The sequence below is a fragment of the Falco peregrinus genome, chromosome 9 (genome assembly GCF_023634155.1).
Source record: "Falco peregrinus isolate bFalPer1 chromosome 9, bFalPer1.pri, whole genome shotgun sequence".
Classification (NCBI taxonomy): Eukaryota; Metazoa; Chordata; class Aves; order Falconiformes; family Falconidae; genus Falco; species Falco peregrinus.
In genome coordinates, this window is record NC_073729.1 from 21524968 (window position 1) to 21545400 (window position 20433).

The 20433-nt window shown below is 59.7% G+C and overlaps 1 protein-coding gene across 1 annotated transcript in view; it reads right to left on the reverse strand.

Annotated features, from left to right (window-relative positions):
• The window catches only part of B4GALNT4 (beta-1,4-N-acetyl-galactosaminyltransferase 4), a 30660-nt gene extending 12727 nt beyond the window's left edge, over nt 1–17933 (reverse strand). The window contains exons 1-3 of the mRNA XM_055814554.1: nt 17579–17933; nt 3080–3195; nt 241–351 (exon numbers count right to left, since the gene is read on the reverse strand). Coding sequence (XP_055670529.1) covers nt 241–351; nt 3080–3195; nt 17579–17729 — 378 coding nt within the window. The 5' untranslated portion in view covers nt 17730–17933. The remainder of the gene's footprint in view (nt 1–240; nt 352–3079; nt 3196–17578) is intronic.
• Between the last annotated feature and the right edge of the window lie 2500 nt (nt 17934–20433).

Here is a 20433-nt window from a genome sequence, read left to right on the forward strand (position 1 = left end):
CCAGGCTGACCCCAGGACCAGGCAGAGGCCCCAGGACAGGTGATGGAGAGCAGGGAGGAGGATGGCTGGAGATGGCTTTGGAGCCTGCTGCACTGGAGGGACATTCAGTTGGACCTGATGATCTTAAAGGTCTTTTCCAACCTAAAAGATTCTGTGATTCTATGACGTGGGCTGCAGGCTCCCCAGCGAGGGACCTCCTTCTCTACCATACCCCGCCTTTGCTGCTCCCTGCCCACCCACCTGCTCGTTCCAGGGCAAAGCCTGCCTGGTCAGGTTGAGTTTGGGGTGCGTCGTGGCTCGGTTGGACCGTTGGCCTCTGGAAAACCAGCCGTCCAAGTCCTGCCCATCATTCTGCCGAGGAAGCAGGAGGGAGAGATGAGATGAGAGATGGAGGGGATTTGGGCCAGCCTGGCTGTGCTTGCAGGATGGCTCCCTAGATCTAAACATCTCATTTTGCACATCAAGTGTTGCCAAACCCAGGTGAAAGCTTTCGAGGCTAACAACAAAGGAAAGCAGGGGCAAGGCAGAAAAGTATTGGCAAGGTGTCCCGGGGAGTAGAGTTTCAAAATGTTCCAGCCAAACTTGTTTCCCTTCTGCTGAGAGAAGCTTCTCTAAAACAGTGAGTTTTCTGTTCACCCAAACCGTCTGTCTGGCCTGATGGGCTACTGGAAATGGTATCCCTTGGGCTCTGCCTCCAAAAGAGCAGAAGCAATCTCTGTGCCCAACACAGGCTGAGCAAGCAGGATGTTTCTGTACTCCCCCTCTTCCTTTACAGTGGATTAGGTTAATCTGATTGCTTGTGTCTTGTAATTCAGAGGGATTAGGCGAGCACTCACCTGCCCCCGGCTTGCTGAAAAGGTGGTGGGTGGCAATGAAGAGCCAGGCGCTTCTGGAGCCCAACCAGAGCATCCTCCTTGTACACCACGTTTGCAGCTGCAGGCAGAGCTGGAGCAAGCCAGTGCCACCCCAGGGCACTGTTCCAGCTCGCTGCCGTCACAGTCCAGGGAGCACAGGCGGAGGGGTGGGGGACCAGCCAGCACACAGGGACAAAAAAGCCACTGACCCTCTGCAAAGCGACCACCGACCTGCCCCTCTGTCACATTTGAGGTGATGGGAAGCTGTACCTGTCACAGGGGTACCTGGCTGGTGTCACAGCCCATCGTCACACCAGTGACACCTGCACTCAGTACCAGCCCTCTCCAGGAATGGGACCGAGGGGGGCACGGATGTCCGGGCCACCTGTCTCAGGAAGATCCACCGTCCCCATCGCCCATGGCCTCAGCCAGGCAAGGAGGGACTGTGCCGCCCCCCAAAGAGCAGAGCTGACCCCCCCTCGAAAGCAGAGCCCAGCTCCGAGCCCAGGTGAGAGGAACCGCAGCACTGACAAAACACAGCCTGTTAGGATGCACAGTGCCAAAGAAATAATTAGCAATCTTGGCCTAAATGAACTCATTAGCATCCCGGAGGAGGGGAGTGGTACCCTTGGATAACATTATTAAGGAGGTGGCGTAATTGTGCCACACTTGTTGGAAGGATTCACCCTCCTCTCGGGGAAAGCCGAGAGACACAACTCCTGCTGTCTCCCTCTGCCCTCAGCGCGGGTTGGTGCTGGGTTTCTCCAGGCACCTCATTTTCCTCCTTTGTCCATTTCTTCCTGATTTATGAGGATCAGAGCAGGGGTCATCCCTTCTCACCCATCCCCTGCCAGCCAGCCAGACGCAATCAGCCTCTTCCCTATTCTTATTTTTCACCGACTAATTGCTGCCTAGCCTGAAGCCTGGCTCTCCTGGCTGGCACATGGCTCTCCACCCCCAGCAGCTGGAAAAACCTCTTGGTCCCTCTATGGAGAGGGACCAGGACAGGCCCCCATCACACGGGTGAGATGGGTAGAGAGGATGAGCCACCAGCATCCCTGCTCTGCCCCAAAGATAAAGGGCCAGCTGTGCCAACAGCGAGATCTGCAGCTGGGGGCTCACCAGGAGGGAACTTTTCCACTGCCTTTTTGGAAGCAGCATTTTTTTTGCTCTGGTTGGTCGACTCCTTTTGAGCCGGGCTGTTTGCTTTCAAACTGGAGTGAACTTTTCCCCGTCTGCCCCAACAGAGGGGACTATTCAGCCCGGCTCCCCGCAGATAGGAACCGGGGTGGGTTATTTGCTGAAGGTGGGGACAAACCAGCCTTTTAATTGCAGAGCCAGCGATGCTGTCCATGTCCAGCAGCTGCGAAAGACACGGGGCAGGGCTACACATAGATGGGCCATCGAGAGGGCTCCGGGCACGGGGACTCGAGGCTTTCCCCCTCCCTCCAGAAACAAAACACTCACCTGTGCTCAAAGCACGGTGGCCTGGGCACAGCCCACGTGATGCCCACCCCAATGGCAGCGGGCTGTCACCAGGACTTGCGGCAGTTTGGCAGTGAGCTGCTGTTTGAACAGGGCAGGGGACACCATATGGCTCCCCTCTCCCGCCATCCCCCCTGCCCGCCCTGCTCCAAAGCCTCTTGGTGACAACAGGGTGAAGAGGGGACAGCAGGGTGCTGAGCAAGGGCTTGGTGACAAGTTGAACAGGGACATCAGGGCATCCTCTGGCTACGGTGCCAAGTGCCTCCCAGGCTGTTAGCAAGGAGAGACCCTCCCTCCAGCTTGTTTGGAGACCCCATCTGGGGTATACTGGGTCCAGTTTGGGACTCTCCAGTCCAGGGCAGGCAAGCAGAGGTTAGCAAGATGGAGCAGTGGACACAGGAGAAGGTGGCTTTGCCCAGCAAAGCAGGACCTTACTGTCACTGGCAGCTACACAAGAGTGAGGTGCAGAGATGATGCCAAGCTCTTCCCAAAGGAGTGACAGGGTGAGAGGTAGAAGGCGCAACACTAAAACTTTCAATGTGATATTGGGGATTTGGTTTTAATCCACCATGAGGGCTGCTGAGCAGAACTAGAGAGGTTGTGCCCTCTCCACCCTTGGATCTGCTCAGCTGGACAAGGCTCGGAGCACCCTGCTCCAGCTGGCCGTGTGTTGGGCAGGGGACATGGACCAGCGACCCCCAGGTCCCTTCCCACCGACCCTGCTCCGGCTCCCCCATTACCATCGGCTCCTCCTCACGGCTCTCGCTGGAGTCCTCGGCTTTTCCCCGCCGTGCCAATGCCTGGGCTGCCGCCGGCCGCCGCCCGGGATCGGTCACCTCCCCCAGCCTCTCGCCATCTGCGAGGGGAGCAGAGGAAGGGGTGAGACCACAGCCACCCCCTCCCCATCCCAACACGACTCCTCTTCTGGGGACACCTCTCGCCCTGGCACAGGCAGGCGCTGCCACCGCCGCTGCTCCCAGCGAGGAGGGGCACATGCAGGGATGACAGCGGGGGGCTCTGGCTGTGATTCCCCTCATTACATTTGTACTAAGCAGCTTGCAGCAGCTTATCACCATCAGGTTTAATTACACCCCCTGCAGCCCAGCTCACGGCCCTTTACGTAAGAGACAGACGGGATAAGCTCCTGTGGGATCTCATTCCCATCCATCCTCAGGGAAGTGTCCTTGCTCCCCCTCCCACTCTGGGCTCTGGCTCTCCCAGAGCATCCCATGGCACCGCCCAGAGCACACCAGGTCTGAGCCCCCCCCAGACATATTCTCCCCAAACCCACCTTCGCACGCACCACAGTAAAGGCACCACTGCAAAGACCTCTCTAATGGGCTCATCACAGACGCCTTCATTACCGTGTGCTGCGTTAATTATTCCCAACCTACGGGCTCCCCCCGTAGCTCCCACCCATCTTCCCCAGCTGCGGAGGGAGGCTTTATTTTAAGCCACCCTTGCATTACAATAACCGACTCCCCTCAAAATAATGGTGCGGACTTGGAAAATGTATTAGTTATTTGGGGCGGGGGGGCACATCCCCTTTCTCTGCCACAGCAGATGGGTGCCTCTAAACTTTTTAGACAGCATCCCAAAACCTGGTGGGATGGAGGGAGTTTGCAGCTCAGCCATCACCCCCGACGCCGGCACACGGCTCGGCTCTGCCTTTCAAACCACTGCCAAGGGAAGCTCCACACGATGCTCAGAGAGGTGGGTGTCCAAGAGCCACCGCGGTGAACAACCCTGGGTCCCCCCAAAAAAACCAGCTGCCCCCCTATCGCAATAAGGGGGAGCCCCAGACATCATGAGCAGTGGCACAGCCCCGTCCCCCAGCCACCGACATCGCGGCAAGGGGGTTGCTGACACCCTCCCAAGGGTACGGCAAGATGTCCCCCCCGCCCCTCCACACCCTCCCTCCCCCTACCAGCAAGTCCTGGGGCGCTCCCACCCCCACAAAGTGGAACAGCCTCAGTGGCTGCTGCGGTGGGAGCTGCCGGGGCGGCGAGAAGAGGCCTGGGGTGCCCCCAGAGCCCCCCGCCTCCCATGCCATTAGTATTCCAGCCACCGCACAGCCGGCGTCGCCTTGGAGATGGCAGCACAAATCCCATCCCCACCGCGAGGACAGGAAATTAAGCTCTAAAGCCCCTTCTTCAGCTCTCAGCCATTCTTCAGCCCCTGGCAGCTCCGACTCTCTCCTGGCAGCTCCCTGCCTCCCTCCAGCCACCCTCCTCCATCCCCGCATCCCTCAGGAGGGTGATGGGCAGCATCGCAGGGAGCAGCGGGACTGCATCCAGCTCTCATCTCCTCCGCTCTCAAGACCCCCCCCCCCCGCTCATCACTCCCAGAGATGCTCCTGCAAGCACAGGCAGTGGAAATAAAGCTGATCCTTGCTGTGCCGAGGCTCTGGTATGGAGCGCTGGGGACAGCATTATTCCCCCCCACACTGATCCGTGGATTAACCACGGCCACAAGGAGGAATTCAATGCTCCCAAGGGACCTGCCAAAGGATGGGATGCAGCAGCCAGCCCCACGGTACCCACTCAGGGCGTCTCTCCTAGCCTTGGAGGAGACAGATCCATCTCCCAAGGGATTTGCTGGCTCAGCACCCGTTTGCAGTGCAGGCTGGGGGTGCCGTGCTGCATGTCCTGCCCCAGGATGGACTAACCCCCTCTCCGGGTCTCTGCTGCCCAGCCCTGGGTGCTGGCGAGCAAACCTGAGCCAGCAGCATCCCAGCTGCACCCACAGGGATGGGGGATGGTTGGACATCATCACCCCCGCTTCGTTCAGCCCTTTTTGCTCACATCTGGGTACCGCACCCAGGTTTGGGCCCCTGCTGCAAGGCACTGGGTAAACCGGCGAGAGATTATTTGATACAAATTGGAGCAAAGTGGGGAAAAAACACATGCTGCGCCCAGCAAGGCTGTGGAAGCTCTATCCTTGGAGCTCAAGACACAAAGCCATGGCCCCCCTGCTCTCTCTTCATCCCCATCACCCAGCTCCATCCTCATCAGGGATCCTCTCGAGCTCAAGCAACTCCTCTCAAGGAGCAGGACAGGGCTTGTGCTCCCTGCTCTGGTTTGCATCAAAATCAAACGCCACCACTGCTCTGATGGGGTTTGAGTAACACCGAGGCTCAAAAGCTGTGTGCCTTCAGCAAACCCCTCTCTCTTCTTGGTGGGAGGCAAGCGCTCACTCCGAGAGGCACCCGCATCCCAGGAGAAGTGAAAGCGCCAGCAAAGCCCCAGTAAGAGGCTTCCGTGCCAATGTTTATTCCCCTGCAATTTAAATATTGGATAGGACAGTCAAGGGCAGCCTTAGCCAAACATCCAAATGCTAATCAGCCTGTGTGGGAACTGCAAATAAATGCCTGCCTTGATAAGGGGAAGGAAAAGCCATCACCTTGTACCAGCGAGCATCACTTTGCTCCCCCAGAAGAACGGAGCCCCTTTGGTCTGGACCTCAGCCCCACAAGAGAGGAGCAGGTCGGGGGGCACAGGAGGATGAGGAGGGAGAAAGCAGCGCTGGGAGGAAGGAGGGTTGCAGTTTGCCCCAGCTTGGTTTCCTCCTATGCATCCTCCCAGCCCAGCAAGACCCTTGAGCCATGCCCAGCCCAGCTGCTCCCCCCGCATGCCCTCCGAGACATGCAGCCAGCACTGCTGTGGCGCTGATTCTGCTGGCCTGCCTCCTCCCCTCGCCCAGGGGCCAGAAGAGCCATGTACGGGCGGGTAGCAGGGGCTGAGGCTGGGGGAAGGCCAGGAGGAGAGCAAGGGACCAACTTGCTTAGAGGACTGTGTTACCCGGGGGGATGCTCGGCAGGGATGCATTAAAAGCTCTCCCCCAGAGAGCGCAGGAGCGATTCTAATGCTTTCAGAGCCACCTCTGAATCACAGCAGCCTCCAGACACAGAGCCAGGGCCAGCAGCCCTCCTCACGATGAGGCCACGGGTGCAAGGGACCGACCCCATCGCACAGCACCGACCAGAGTGACGCCTCCCCGGCAGAGAGGAGCTTCCCCGTTATCACAGCCACACAGACCCCCGTGCCGCCTCCCCCTCGGCTGGGAAGCACAGAGGGCCTTTCAGCAGCACAACCCTGCCTCCCTGCCTCCACACCTCCCTTCTCCGCTGACGACACGCAGCTCCCTCGCCCCAAACACAGCCCCTTTCTTCGGTTAGGGTTCGGAGCCGGGATTTCTCCTGTAGCTTTCTGGACCCTTTCCAAACCCTCCAACGTGGTTAGAGATGCCCCTCACTTACGCTTCCTCTCGTATCTCCTAATTGCTGCTAATGAGTCTCCCCTCTACAGTCATTCGCTGCAAGCTGACTCCGCTCTCACACCGTGCGCCCAGGCCAGTCACAGGACAAACCCTGACAGCCCGGCAGCACGGGTGGGAGGGCGCCTGCAAAAGGAGCAGGGCTGGGATTCCTAAAACCCCCAGTTCTGGCCCTCCAGCTGGATGCTCAGCCCCGATAAGCTCCGACTGCTCAACAGGAAGGATCCCACAGGCAGACATCAGGTGGGACAGGCTGGTCCTGGCCATCAGGGTGGAACGGATGGAGCCACTGGAGAGAAACCACAGGGATGGGATAGTGGCTGGGCAGCGCCTTGGCATGCTCTGCCCAGCTCCAGCTCCAGCCATGGCTCTGCTGCCTGCCCCAGAGGTGCTCACCTGAGGATGAAACTCCCTGAGCAGCAGGTGAGAACTCTTTGGGGATGAAGAGCATCAGCTAAGTGGTGGGCACAGCACTGGAGGAGGCGGCAGCACTGCCCAGGACCTCACAACATCCTCCCATCCCACACAGATCCTCAGTCAGGGTCCAAACCTGCTTCACTCCAGGCTGTGTGTCCTGGTGAGCAATACTGAGCCCTTGGGGCCTCAGGGGTGAGACCACTTCCTTCGGGAGAAGCCTCCAGCAGCAGCAGCTGCAGATCCTCAGGTATTTTTCTGACCCCAAAGGGCACCTGGGTTCAGCCAGCGAGAGAGGAAACGATGCACCCCAGCCCCGCGTGCCCAAGCACACTGGTTGGGTAGGATTAGGGGAACAGTCCCCGTGCAATCTCCTAGCCCTTTCCCAGCAAGCTGACCCTACAGAATGGACGTGTGGAGTGATTCATCCCTCACCAGGAGCCACATCCTGCTGAAACACAGCCCTCAGCAGGGCTGCCCACACCCTGCCTGCCCCACACATCCCTGCCCAAGCCCAGCTGCCTGCAAAGCCCCGATAAAGATCAGGGGAGACGGCTGGGACCAGATAGGGCTGGAAAAATGATAACTTTCAAGCAGAAAATAATGTCTAAGCTCAAACCCCCCAAATCTTGTGCTGGGAGAAAAAAAAAAAAGAAAAAAAAAGGGCAAAGCATTTAAGCTGCAATTTGGAAATGCCCCACAGGGCCACCCAGGAGCTGTGGTTTGGTTTCCCAGGCCCTGTGTCACCTGTGAAGGTCTGACACCTTGGCCAGCCTCCCCCTTGGAGGGGCACAGCACCATGCCCCAGGGGACACGGCTGACGAGGACAGCCTGGTGGCGGGAGGAGATGCCCATAAATGCGAGGGAGCCCCAGCATTGCTGCACGCAGGAGCCCACAGTTCCCCACCAGCCATCCCAATGAGCAAGCCATGACTAGAGCAATGGAATAGGAGATGGATGGATTTAGCTCAGTCCTTCAAGAAATCCCCTCTGGTGTGACCATCTGCTCTCCTGTTATCCCATTCCTGCAGCAAAATCCACGCTGGATGGGAGCTGGGTGGGCAGAGCTGCCTCCAGTCTAGCTCGAGCAGCCTCACCATCATTCATCCCTGAAACACCAGTGGACTGGGCTGCAAGGGGTTTCCAAAACCATCCAGGTGTGTTCAGAGCTGCATCTTCACCTGGATCCCCACCTCCTGGCCCAAAGACGAGCTGAGAAGCAGCACCACCATCCATGCATAGAAGATGAGGAAAGGGAAGGAGAAACACAACCAGAGCCAGAGCTCAAGCATCCCCAACCATGCCAAGCTCTGTGGTCAAAACCCGAGCTGGAGGTGGGTTTCACTGCTCACACAAGCCTGGGATTTGCTGCTCTCCTCAGCATCCCAAAGCTGCTCCCCAGCACATCCCAAAGCCGAGGGACAGGCAATGAGGGTAAGATGTGGGAAGAGCACTGGCCCTGGGCTGCCTCCCCTGAGGGATAATTCATCCCATGCTGCACTTCCCAGCAACGCAGGGCTGCTCCCCCTTTTTGGCCTGGGGAAGGAGCCTACCAGAGTAGCCAGCTCCAATGCTCAAAAATCAGGCAAAGCCTTTGGAGGCTGGAAAACACAAGGGCCTGGGTTAATTCCCTTTATTCCCGCTGCCAGCTGCTGCAGGAGACCTTGGGAGCAACACAGGAGATTGCTGAGGGACCTTCACAGGCACGTGCCACTTCCTCGCCTTCCTGGGCAAATACAGATACAAGAGGGAAGGCCAGGGAGGAGCTGGGAGGGATGGATGCCCTGCATCTCTGTGCCGTGAGGAAGCACTGCTCAGGAATGTGCTGGCAACACCATGACAACACCGTGAAAGTCAGGATGCTGAGGACCAGGTTTCAGGCATGCCGAGCACCCCAAGTCTAAGCTGACATCTTTTGAAATCCACCACTCAAGCAAGGTCTGTGCACGTCCTGGCTGCTCCTGATCTCTGAACTTCTGCAGGATGTTTTTGAGCTCTCTGAATCCAGAGGGAGACGAGAAGGACAAAGCTTCTCCAGCATCCAGTCCAGCCACTCTGAGTCCATCCTCACAGCTGGGAAACAACACAAGGCTTCCGTAAAGAAAGCCCAGCCCACCCATCCCATCTCTCCCCATGAAGAAAAGAGAACTCAAACCCTACCAAACCAATGACCTCACAAAGAAAGTGGGGGAATACACCAGCCCTGCTCTTGGGAAAAGCCTGGTGGTGGAAAGAGAGGGGACAGAGCCTCACTCGTGGTAGCATGTGAAGCTACAACCATGCCAAAGGGGAACGCCAAGTTCCCAGCGAGATGCAGTACCCTTGTTGGGAGGATGCAGCAAAAGAGGGATGAAGGCAGCAACCCGAACCAGAAGACAGGCCAGAGATGCAGCGAGCAGGCGAGCAGCTCAGGGAGGACCATCCCGAGGACCTGCCAGGGGTTCAGGGGATAGAAAAGAAGGGCAGCAAGAACAGACACCAGATCTGCAGCTGCAAAAGCGACAGGGTTAAAACTGGGTTTACACCCCCAGCGAATTCAAGGTGATCTCTCCCTGCCTTCAGAGCTTGGTCGCCAGTAACAAATTAATCCCAAACCACATCAGGACGCAGAGCAGAGTGATGGCTGGGAGGTGCCCACCTCTGCAGGAGCTAGCAGAAAGGAGAAGTGCCCTCCCCAGGGCTCTGGTGCCCATCCTCAGATCCCAGGGAGCTGCTAACACTCCTGTTTGCCCCTGCAATGTAAATGGTGGCATCCCTCTGGCCATGCAGGATGCTCCCAGGATGCTGCCACCGGGCAGAAAACTGAGCCCATACCCTGGTGCTCAACCCCTGAGGGCTGAATGTGGGCACCCTGCCGTGACAGGGCTCGGTGGGAGCAGAAGGAGCAGCAACATGAAGCGAGGTGACATTTAAACTCAGATACAACTGCAGCAAAGGCGGCGATGTCAATGTTTTTATTAAACCCACTGGTTTAACTACCGACAGCCCGGTGCTCTCCAGCACAGACACAGCCTCCAAGTCAGCCACTGGAGAAGAGAAGCATAAGCATCCCTCCACCAAGCCTCCTAACGAGCTGTTAAGCAATTATAATTAGCCAGCAAGGAGTCAATATTGCAAACCTCCTTCCACGACTGCAAAAACACAGCGCTGCCCCCGGGGAAAACCCCACCGTGCTGCCTGCTCCAGGGCACCAGGGGAACCCAGGCAGCGGGTGCTCACAGGGGCCGGGTGACAGCTGGGTGACAGCAGATGATGTTGATGGCACCAAGGTGAATGGGGCTTGTGACCAGTATGGGGGTGCAGGATCAGACCACTGGCCAACACTTCCCTGCCTCCTTCGGTCACTCTTGCCTGCTTAGGGGCAGATTTTACCCGCCACTGGCCGAGAATAAGGTTTTGTTTCAGTCCTGGGTCACCACCTCAAGGAACAGATGCCTCACCAAGGAAGCCAGAGGAGCGAGAGGATTTTTTTCCATCCTCCCTCAAACCAATCCGTTTCATGCTGTTTACCCACTCTGTGACAACCCTCTCGGCTGGAGCAATGGAAATCGATGCAGAATTGCTCAGGGCTGGCGATGGAGCTGCCATGAGACCACTCGAACTGACAAACACCCACTGACAGAGGCAGCCCCAACACTTCCACGCTCAGCTCAGGGTCCCAAATCCCTCCTGTGTATTGACAGCACCCAGATCTCCCCCATCTTCCCCCAGCTCACACCTCACCATGCATCCATTGGCCTCTGGTCCCCATCGGCTCCAGCATCTTTTCATTCTGCACCAGCTCCAAAGTGAACCAGAGCAGCTCTGGCCAGACCACGCTCCCATCCCTCCGCCCTGCCCATGCGAACAGGGATGATGCTCACTCACAGCCGTTGGCACAAAGATTTCGATTCCTGGGACGTAGCCTCCTGGAAAAGGTTGCTCGTAGCCTGCGATGTGCTGAGAATCAGGCAGGATTCATTTCACACTAAAAATATTTCAGCCTCCACGCTGCCCTGCAGACAGCCTGCGGGGTTCACCGTTTCACCTGCCAGCTTTCCAACCCGTCTCAGCCAACATCTGGCTGATCACCACCAGCCCCAAGTGCTTTGAACCTTCCCTTTATCTTTAATTTGGCAGTGAATGTGGCTGAGCTCTAACCGTTTGCAGAGACCATCTGCTCCCGTTTAGGCTCCCCCTAAAATCCTCCTGCACTCACACTCGTGCGGTCCCCACTGATCAGCAGCCGGCTCCCACCCGGCTCCTTGCTCAGCCAAAATCCTTCCTCGGCTGCCAATACCTTGGGATAGCTGCTTGCCCCCTCCCAAAGAGCAGCTCCAGAGAGGCCCGGCCAGGGCACAGCACAGGGAAGGGATGGGGCGGGGGGAGATGCATGGCAGTGCTGGGAAGGATAAAGCTCCCAAACACCAACGCAAAGAGCTCCTGGTGCTTGGGAACAGCCTGTACCATGGGGCGTGGGAAGTGCTTCACCCTCCCCGAGCATCTCCAGATGTGCAGCGGCTACACCTCTGGAGCGGAGCGTTTGCCTAATAAAAAGGCGATATCCCTGCCCCAGCCCTTGCAGCTCCCACCTCCAGGCCCGGGATGGCTGAGACACATGTCACCCCCCCTAGATACCCTTCTGGGTGACCCCCGTGGCACCTCCCAGTGCAGCCATGTCCACCTCAATGCCTGCTGCCAGAGCAGCACCATGCCCGGTGCTGTCACGGGCTTGGAGGGCACCGAGCCAGCCGGCTGCGGGACAGGGCTGTGTGGCACTGCCACAGCCGGTGCCGGCATGCCGGGACCCACCTGCTCCTCACCCCCCCTCTGCCGCCACGCTCCCTCAATCGCCCCTTTGATGCCGAAGCCGGCAGCACAGAGAGGGCTGTGACCGCGGCCATGCAGCTGGCACCCGGCTGCGCTCGCCTCCTGCATCCCTCCCAGCCCAGCGGACACCGGCATGAGCAAAGGGCACTGCCACGCCAAATCCCTCAGGATGCCGATGCCGTGCTGGATGAGCAGAGCTACAGGTCCTTCCGCATCCTCTCCAGGATGCTCTGAATTGCAGGGCAAGGCCAAAGGAGAAATGCCATGCAGCCGAAGGACCGGCTGCCCCTGCGACTGGACTGCCGGGCTTTCCAGAGGCCCCTTCCACAGGGATCTGCCCTTCTCCCAGCCACCGAGGTGGTGACCGGTGACCCCAGCTCGCTGCAGACTGCAACAGCTCTGCACTTAAAGGAGACTTCAAAAGAAACCCCCAGAGGAGGAAACGGCATACAAAATTAATTGACAGCAAATGCCTACATTAAAAGGGATGGAGAATATTTTTTCATCGGGTTGTTTTATGTCTTTTTTTATGTTTTTGAAAGGACTTGGAAGAGGCTGAAGAGTGATGAAGGGATACAGCACTTTGCTCTCCTCTGCCGTTCTGCAGGGACCCCAGCCACAAACAAGCCCACAACATCCTCTCCTTGGCGAGGGACCCTGCAGTTTCCAGGAGGGCAAAGCAAAGAGCGAAGCATCCCTAGAAATAAAGTTGCATCCCTGCTCCTGCTGCTGCACGCTCAGTGCCGGAAATCCTGGGGCACACAGGGTGAATCCCCAGGGATCTGATCCCACCCTCACCCACCCCACATGAATATTCCGGGCAGAGGGAGCCAGACCCAGGGTTATAAAGCCCTTTTCCCTGCGTACAGGATCAGATCGGAGCTCCCCCCCACATCCCGCTTTACTGGTCATGGCTGTGGGCAAGGGGACCGGCTCCCACACAGCTTGGGACGCCCGTGCTGTCACTCCAGTTTGCCATGACCCCGGGGACACATGGCTGGAGCAGGGACAGGATCAGGCCCAGGCCCCTGGTGCCCCCCACTGCTGGTGCATCAGAGCAAGCCCTCAGGCCCCCAAGGCCAGCAGGAAGGCTGAGCTCAGGGTAAATCACCCCGGCGCAACCCGTTTGTTTTCGCTTGGCTACCAAGCCCCGCAGCTCCCCACCTCCCCAGCCCAAGGGGCTCTTCTGGGAGCCCCATGGATGCCAAGGGAGCTAGATCACAGCCTAGCTGGGGAGGCGATGCTGCGGGGCGGCTCGAAGCCAGCCATGCCTCTGAAGAGCTGCATTTTTGCCTTTGAATAACCCAAAATAGGCACGTGCCAAGTTTTTTTCCATACTTCTCCCCCATCACCTGCCAAAAAGCCCCGGGATGCCCGCAGCCCCTCCCCATAAAGGACAGGCCTTGCTTGTCCACCCACCCGCCTCCTTTTCCACCCGGCTCCCCCTTGGCAGGTCCGGTGCGGTGACAAAGGGCCGATTGAGGGCAGAGGGGCACCTGAGCAGAGCAGGGCAAGGAGCCCAGGGCAAGCGGGCCACCGCCCAGCAAGGGAGATGAGGGCTGGAGGGCTTCCCAGCTGGAGAAAACTGTCCCAATGGCACCGACAGCAGCCCGTTCCCCTGGCTCCAAAGCTCCCTTTTCAGACCAGCCTGCCCCAGCAGCAGGACCCCGTGCTGAGCAGGGGTCCGTGCACAGAAGGCAGCCATTCCTAGCAGGGGCGGGAGAGGGGGAGCAATGCCAAAAGACATTAAAGCAGCACCCAGCCTGCTCTCAAAGCCCGCTGCCCTTCCTCTTCAAAGGGCTCTTTCTCATCCTCTTCCCTACCTGCTCCCAGCATTCCTGACAAAAGGGATGAAACCCACCGTGGTTTGCAGCGTTTCAGCCTCTCAATTAAAATCAACGGATACATCGCCACACGTTATCCCCCGCAGCTCAGGGAAAGGCTGCTGCACGCCATCCCAGACCTCGCTCCTGCTCTCCCTGCACACCCCATCCCGGAGGACAGGTCCCCAGGGAGGGACAGGCAAGGGCACTAGGCTCTGTGGGCAGCGCTGGGCTGAGTCGAACAAAGACCTCCAGCCGGTCACTGCCCCCGGCTCAGGGTGGTTTGGAGACCCTCCGGGCCACGGCAGAGCAGTGTCCCCGGCTCCGCACGCCAGCAGCTCTTCTTAGATTCACGAGGGCACACGGGCCGGCAGCACCGTGCCCGCTGGGTATCAAAGCCCGGCTGGGTTTCCCTCCCAGATGGCCCCACTTTAGCCACAAATTGGCTTTAGCACCCTCAGCACGCATCCTGCACTCCCCGAGTTGCAAAACCCTCCCAGCACCCAGCTCACAGCACCAGCACTCATTCAGCATGGGCAATACCACCACCACCACCACCCCCCCCACGCCAAATCACTGCCCTGGTGAGATGGCTGCTGGGGGTGCAGGACCAGCCCCCCCACACCCCTGCTAAGAGCCATTTTAGATTTTTACTGTAATTTTTTCCCCTTTCTTCCTTTCTATTTTTTTCCCCTTTCCACCTGGCATGCCAGTATTTCCACCCCATTGACTCAGAGCGGTTTCCAGCCGGGAGAACACCGTAATGGCCTCATTATTTCAGATGAGGAATCTGTGTGTTCAATTAGGCAGAGAAGGGTAATTATCTACTTGTAGAAGATAAGAAAAGGGGGGGTATTTTATCAGGGACATAGTACCAGCACGGCTCCTGGCTGAGTCCCCAGATGCTCCAGCTCCATGTGCGACCGTTGGCTGGGCCCAGGGGACACAGGTACCCCCAAACAATCCTCCCATGCCTTTGTCATGCTCCCCAACACGCACAGACCCCACTGCCGCCACTTTGCCTGCTCCTCCCCACCTTACAGCCCCCCCAATCTGCCAAAAAGCCTCATGCCCTGCACCTTCAGCCTCCAGGAAGTATACCTGCTGGGTGACACTTCATTTAATGAGTAATTAACCTTTTTTTCATACATCCTCTGCCAGCTGCCGCAAGCCGGGCAGCATCCTCAGCAGCTGGCAGACAGGTTCTGGCTCACAGTGCCCAAAAAAGATAAGTTATCTCCAAACCTCAGACACCTTTTGGTGCACAGACCCTCAAAGTGATGCTGAAGAGCTGTGCATCCTCCCCAGCCACCTCTGCCCCTCTGGGGACAAGTGTCCCCCCAATCCCTACAGAATCTGGGACCAGGACACACCAGAGCTCCCTGCAGCAGGGACCCAGACAAGAGAGATCCCACGGCCCCAGGGATCGGGGAGGAGGAAGGAGACACGGGAGCCCGGAGGGCACAGTGACCCCCAACTCCCCCCAACTCCCCCACCCCAGCCCAGGGACACCCATTAAGCCCAGGGGAATATCAGGGACTGGCTGCTTTCCATCGGGAAGGCAATGCATGCTAACAGCTGTGCTCCATCACCAGCTTGGGAGACGTCTCCTACAAAAGTTGAGAGATGGAGAAAAGCAAAGCCCATCCCCACCACGGTGGGAAACCTGGCCAAGGGAAGCAAGCTTTTCACCCCCCCCAGCATGGCACAAAGGCAGCTTCAACACGAGTGAGGCAAAGGGGAAAAGCATCTCCCGGTAGAGGGGGGCTGCCCCAGCACCCTCCTCCAGCACAGCTCTGCCTGTCAGCTCTCGCCCAGCTCAGCCCCAAACCCTTCCCTCTCCCCCCAAACTCTCACACCAAGCTTCTTCTTGAATATTTTTTTTTCTCAGATGTATTTTTTTTATCCCACCACACACACCCTTTTTTTTAATTCATTCAATATTTTTCTAACTAAAATGCTCCGTGGCTCTCCTACTCCAGTTCCCCGCCAGGTTGCAGCAGCAGGACTAGGGTCCATCTACGAGTGACCGAATCCCTTCCCCAGCCTCCACCCAACCCCTCTCCATCATCTTGCTTCCAAAAAGGCTCAGCGGGACCTAAACTCTGGCTTTGCCACACGCTTGCCCAGGCCCTAGGCACCGACTGGAAAATACCAGTGCAAGGAGCAGCATCTCCCCAGAGTGCGGTCCTGAACAGCTAAAGGCATGATCCAGCCTAGGTGAGGTCCAGCTTCCCCTGGGGAAGACCCACCTCCCCACACCCCAGCCAGAGAAGATGCCCGTGCAGCACACGGCAAGAGACAAATCCACACCGCGCCACCGGACCAGCGGAAAACATCACCAGCGCGCAGTCCTTGCCCAGCACCTCCCAAGCCATGATCCCACAGTGCCGTCCCCCCCTCCTGCGTACCCTCTTGTCCCCCTGAGCCTCACACCAACCCCATGGGCCCACAGCCATTCAGCTGCAGCTGCAGGGCTTCGCACCTCCGGCTGCCGCCGCAGACCCCAACCCATGCAGAGCATCCCGAGGGGCCGACTGGGATGCAGGGCACGCAGGGAGGAGGTGGGGGAGAGCAGGAACAGGCACCCACTGGCTTTACCTCCTCTAAACACACCCAGGGAAGGCACCAGCACACAGATATCACTCTATGCATCCTCCCCAGCTGAAGCCCGGAAAACCTCACCCTCGCCCTCGCACCCTGACGGCCGGAGGGACACGGAGCTGCGCAGCACAGCCAGCCAGCCGCAGGGCCGGCGACCCTGCACCATCTCCCCCCACCCAGGCTGCCAGCCCGGCAGAGGAAGGCTGGGCCCACGCTGACATCAGGGCGAGTGGCGGTGCAGGGCAGCTCAGGCTCCGCTAACTTGTGGCTGTGCCATTAAGCACGACCCTGCAGCGGAGAGAAGAAAACAAGCGGCGCAGCCTCCCCACAACCCCTCCTTTGAGGCAATGCACAAGCAGCCTCATTTCCTGCTTCTCTTATTAGCATTATCCCGATTTTACCATAAGGCCCCAAAATTTGCAGGATCATGCTGCTGCTACAGTCGGAAACTTTGGGTTTGCCAGCCGAGAGCCTCCCGCAGCCCCAGAACTGCTCTGAGACGCTTGGGAAAGCCACGTCTTGCCTAAATAGCACTAACTCTCATTTCTTTCTGATTTTTTTTAGGACAAAAACCGCTAGGTGAGTTCAGTCCGACCAGGAACGTTACACCTCAAGTTGCACCCGGCAAATATTCCCTGCGGTTCTGTGCCCCCCCCCCCCGAGAAGCCCCCAAGATCTGCAGGGTAAAGCCAGGAGCAATTCAGCACGAAGCCAAACCACAGAGCGAGCGCTGGCACCTGCCCCTCCAGATTAGACCCGCCAGAGCATCCTGACGGCATCCCGACAGCATCCCAATGGCATCCTAGGGCGTCATCCAGGCTCGGAGGAGGATGGATTATTTTTTTTTCCCCTGAGAAGCACAGGCTGAGAAAGTGTCGGGCAAGGATGGGAGGGCTGGGTTCGCCCCTTCCAGGCAGCGACAGGCAGCTATAAATGGCCTTCTTTGTCATCGCAGCCAAAGCGCCGGCGGAAAAAATGAGGACAGAGCCAGGGGAATGAAGCCCCCCGGCTGGGTTTGGGGTCCCTTCTGGGTCTCCCCCAGTCCCTGCAGGTGCAGCACCAGGGCGCAGTGCCCGCGGTGGGGTCCCACTCCCCCCAAACCCGCCCGGGCGATGCAGGTCCCCCCCGTGGAAAGGGGATGCCCTGGGAGCCCAGCACAGTGGGTGGCACCCACCGCCCTTTTGGATGGGACCGGACCCCCAAACCCCAGCGAAGCCTCGCATGGCGCGGTGATGGCAGCCGATGGGGTCCCCCCGGTGCTGCCCCCGGTTGAAGAGAGGGTGCCCCTACCCGACACCCCCCCCCCCCCGTTACCTCTACCGTAGGCGAAGGGGAGGCGCAGGGCGCGGCCCTGGCGCACCAGGCTGATGTGGAGGTAGGTGAACCAGACGGCGAAGGTGAGCAGCACTAGGAGCAGCAGCAGCTTCAGCTGCTTCCGGAGCTTCTTCACCGGGAGCCGCGGCATACTGCCGCCCGCATCGCCCCCCCCGCCGCCGGCCTAGCCCCGGCCCATCGGGCCCCCCGCCCGCCCAGCCCGCTCGCTACGGGCCGGCTGCGAGGGCAGCGGGGCGGCTCGGCGCCGTGCCCCCCGGCTGCCCGGTGCATCGCCGCCGCCCCGGCACCCGCGGGTGGGGGAATGAATGAGCGGAGCCGCGGCGGGACGGGGGGGGGCGCTGCGGAACGGACCCGCCCCGGCGGCGCTGGGGCCACGCCCCCTCATCCAGAGCGGCGGCACCGCCAGCCAATCGCGGGACGCCAGGCCTGGGACCGGCGCCAATGGGGGACCCCGCGGGGGGTGGAGCCTGCGGAGGCGCCGCGCGTCTCCAAGCCAACGGGCCGGCAGCCCCGCGAGGCGCCGCGGGCCAGGCCATGCTGGGGTGGGGGGGGAATCGTGGCCCCGGCCCCGGCCCCGGTCCCGGTCCCTACACGGCGGGAGGGCGGCACGGTGGCGGAGACGAGAGAGTAAGGTCTCTCCGTGCCGCTGGGGCCGGAGGGGCGGGTGACGCGGGTCGCGGCAGGGCCGCCCCCCGACCCCTCTCCCCCGCGGCGGGGATGGTACGTTCCAGCGCGGCTGCGGCGGGGTCTGCGGGGCCGGTCCGCGGGGCCGGGGTGGTACCCCCCGGTCTCCCCCCGCCGGGGCAGGGACCTCCCCCGGGGCTGCGGGACTCCCCGGTCCCTTGCCGGGGTACGGATCCCCCACTCGGGGCTGCGGGACCCGCCGAGGCAGAGACACCCCCCGGGGCTGCGGGACCCCCCGCCGGGGCTGGGACCCTGGGGGCTGTCTGCAAGCGCGAGGGCTCACCCAGTGCAAAGCCTACCAGTAATTAACAATAAAGGCTTAATTACGCTGATGGTGAGAGGCTCGGGGCCAGGCTGAGACCGGCCACAACTCACGGCACCGATGCGCAGGCGGCTGCTCCCTCTGCAGAGCGGGCGGGATAGCGGAGCGTTCCACGTTCCAGCCTCTTTTCCCGCTCCGCAAGCTGAGGCTGCAGCTCCTCCTCGCTGCGGCCCGGGGCTGGGGCAAACACACGGCAGAAATCGGTTATGAGAGACAAAAAAGTAACGTTCACGGCTGGGAAGACTAGAGGGCACCAGCACTCGGGTTTGCATTTCTCCGCGCTCAGCTCCCTTAAGGATGTGGAAGGTTAATTAGCTTGTAATTAAGCCCAATTTAGACAAACACGTAGAGCAAAAGCTCGAGCAAGCCGGGGCGGCGGGGGGCTTGCAGGGCTGCCCCAGCCGGAGGAGGAGGAGGGGGTGGCCAGGACGAAGGGGGTCTCTGTGCAGGCTCTCCCAGCAGACGTGGAAGATGCACATCTGGGGATATTAAGCTGCTGTTGCCCCCGATTTTTGCACCTCTGCAGCAAAGGGAGCAGCAGGCCGTGGGCTGGGCATGGCGGCTGGCACAGCCTCCGGCCGGGGCACCAGGGCTCAGCCTCTCCCTGCCCTGCCAGTAGCCCTGGCAGGTTTGGGAACGCCAGAAGCATCTCCCAGAAAATTCATGCCGACCAAGGAGAGCAGCTGGGACGCCATGTATAGACTTACAAGAGCAAATATTCCTGTGCATAACGCATCCTAACCCAGCTGTGGCCCTGGAACATGGGGGTCCCGCCGCCCACAGTTGGCCGGGGACAAGTGACTGGGCTGAGCTGCAGGCCAGGATGACACCACACCAAGCATCAAACCTTCACAGCACCACGGTGCCGGGGTGCTGGAGCTAGCTGGGAAGATGGCAGTCACCCTCGCACCTCTGGGGCTGCCGGCACAGGCACTTGGCCTCCCAGTGCCCCAAGCAACCCGGCAAGACCCCGCCAAGAGCCCTGGTTGCAGCCCATCTGGCAGAGCTTCAGGCATGCAGTTGGCTTGGCATCCCCATTCCCCAGCTCGCTGGAAGCCTTCACGCTCCTCACCCTCAGCAGGCTCTGCTCCTCGGGGCTGGGGCCCCACAAGGATGGGGAAAAAGCCTTTTTTTTTGTCCCTCTCCCCAAGAACATCAGGCTCCCGCCAAGGAGCTGTGCTCATTAGTAAGATGTCAGAAATCCCACCCGCAAAACACAACAGTTATTTGTTGCAGGATCCCTGGCACTGACTTCCTACTGAATCATTTATTCCGCCAGTTCTCCCCACAGAGGCCAACGAGCACGTGCTCCTGGCTGCAGCCAGTGCTGCCCGCCTGCCGGGCACCAGCATGCCCGCCAGCGGGGCGATGGGTCAAGCATCCCCTGCCAGCTCTGGGGCTTGAGAAGTTATTAAAAGGGCACCAAATCCCCACTCAAAAACACCGTCCCGACCTTCCAGGCTCTTGGCTGCTTTGTTACAGCGCTGGCACCATGTACACAGGGGCTTGGCAGCACTGCTGCTCCTGCACGCTTCCTCCTCCTCCTGCTTTCTCCCCAATCCCACAGGAGCGGGATCCAGCCTTGTTCTGCCCGAATCCCTCACGGCACATCACTGCCCCGCGGGGGTTTGATGCCCATCTGGGCTGGCACAGGGAGTGGGCTCACTGTGCACCGCTGGGAGCTCTTTCCCCCCTGCTCAATCAGCCAACACATGCTGCTCTCAACGCAACTGGGCAAGCCTCCCACAAACTGAAGAGTCCTGCATTCGCCTCGCAGACCTGCGGACCCTTCCCTAAAGGTGTGCAAAAGCCACCCGCAACCCCAGCA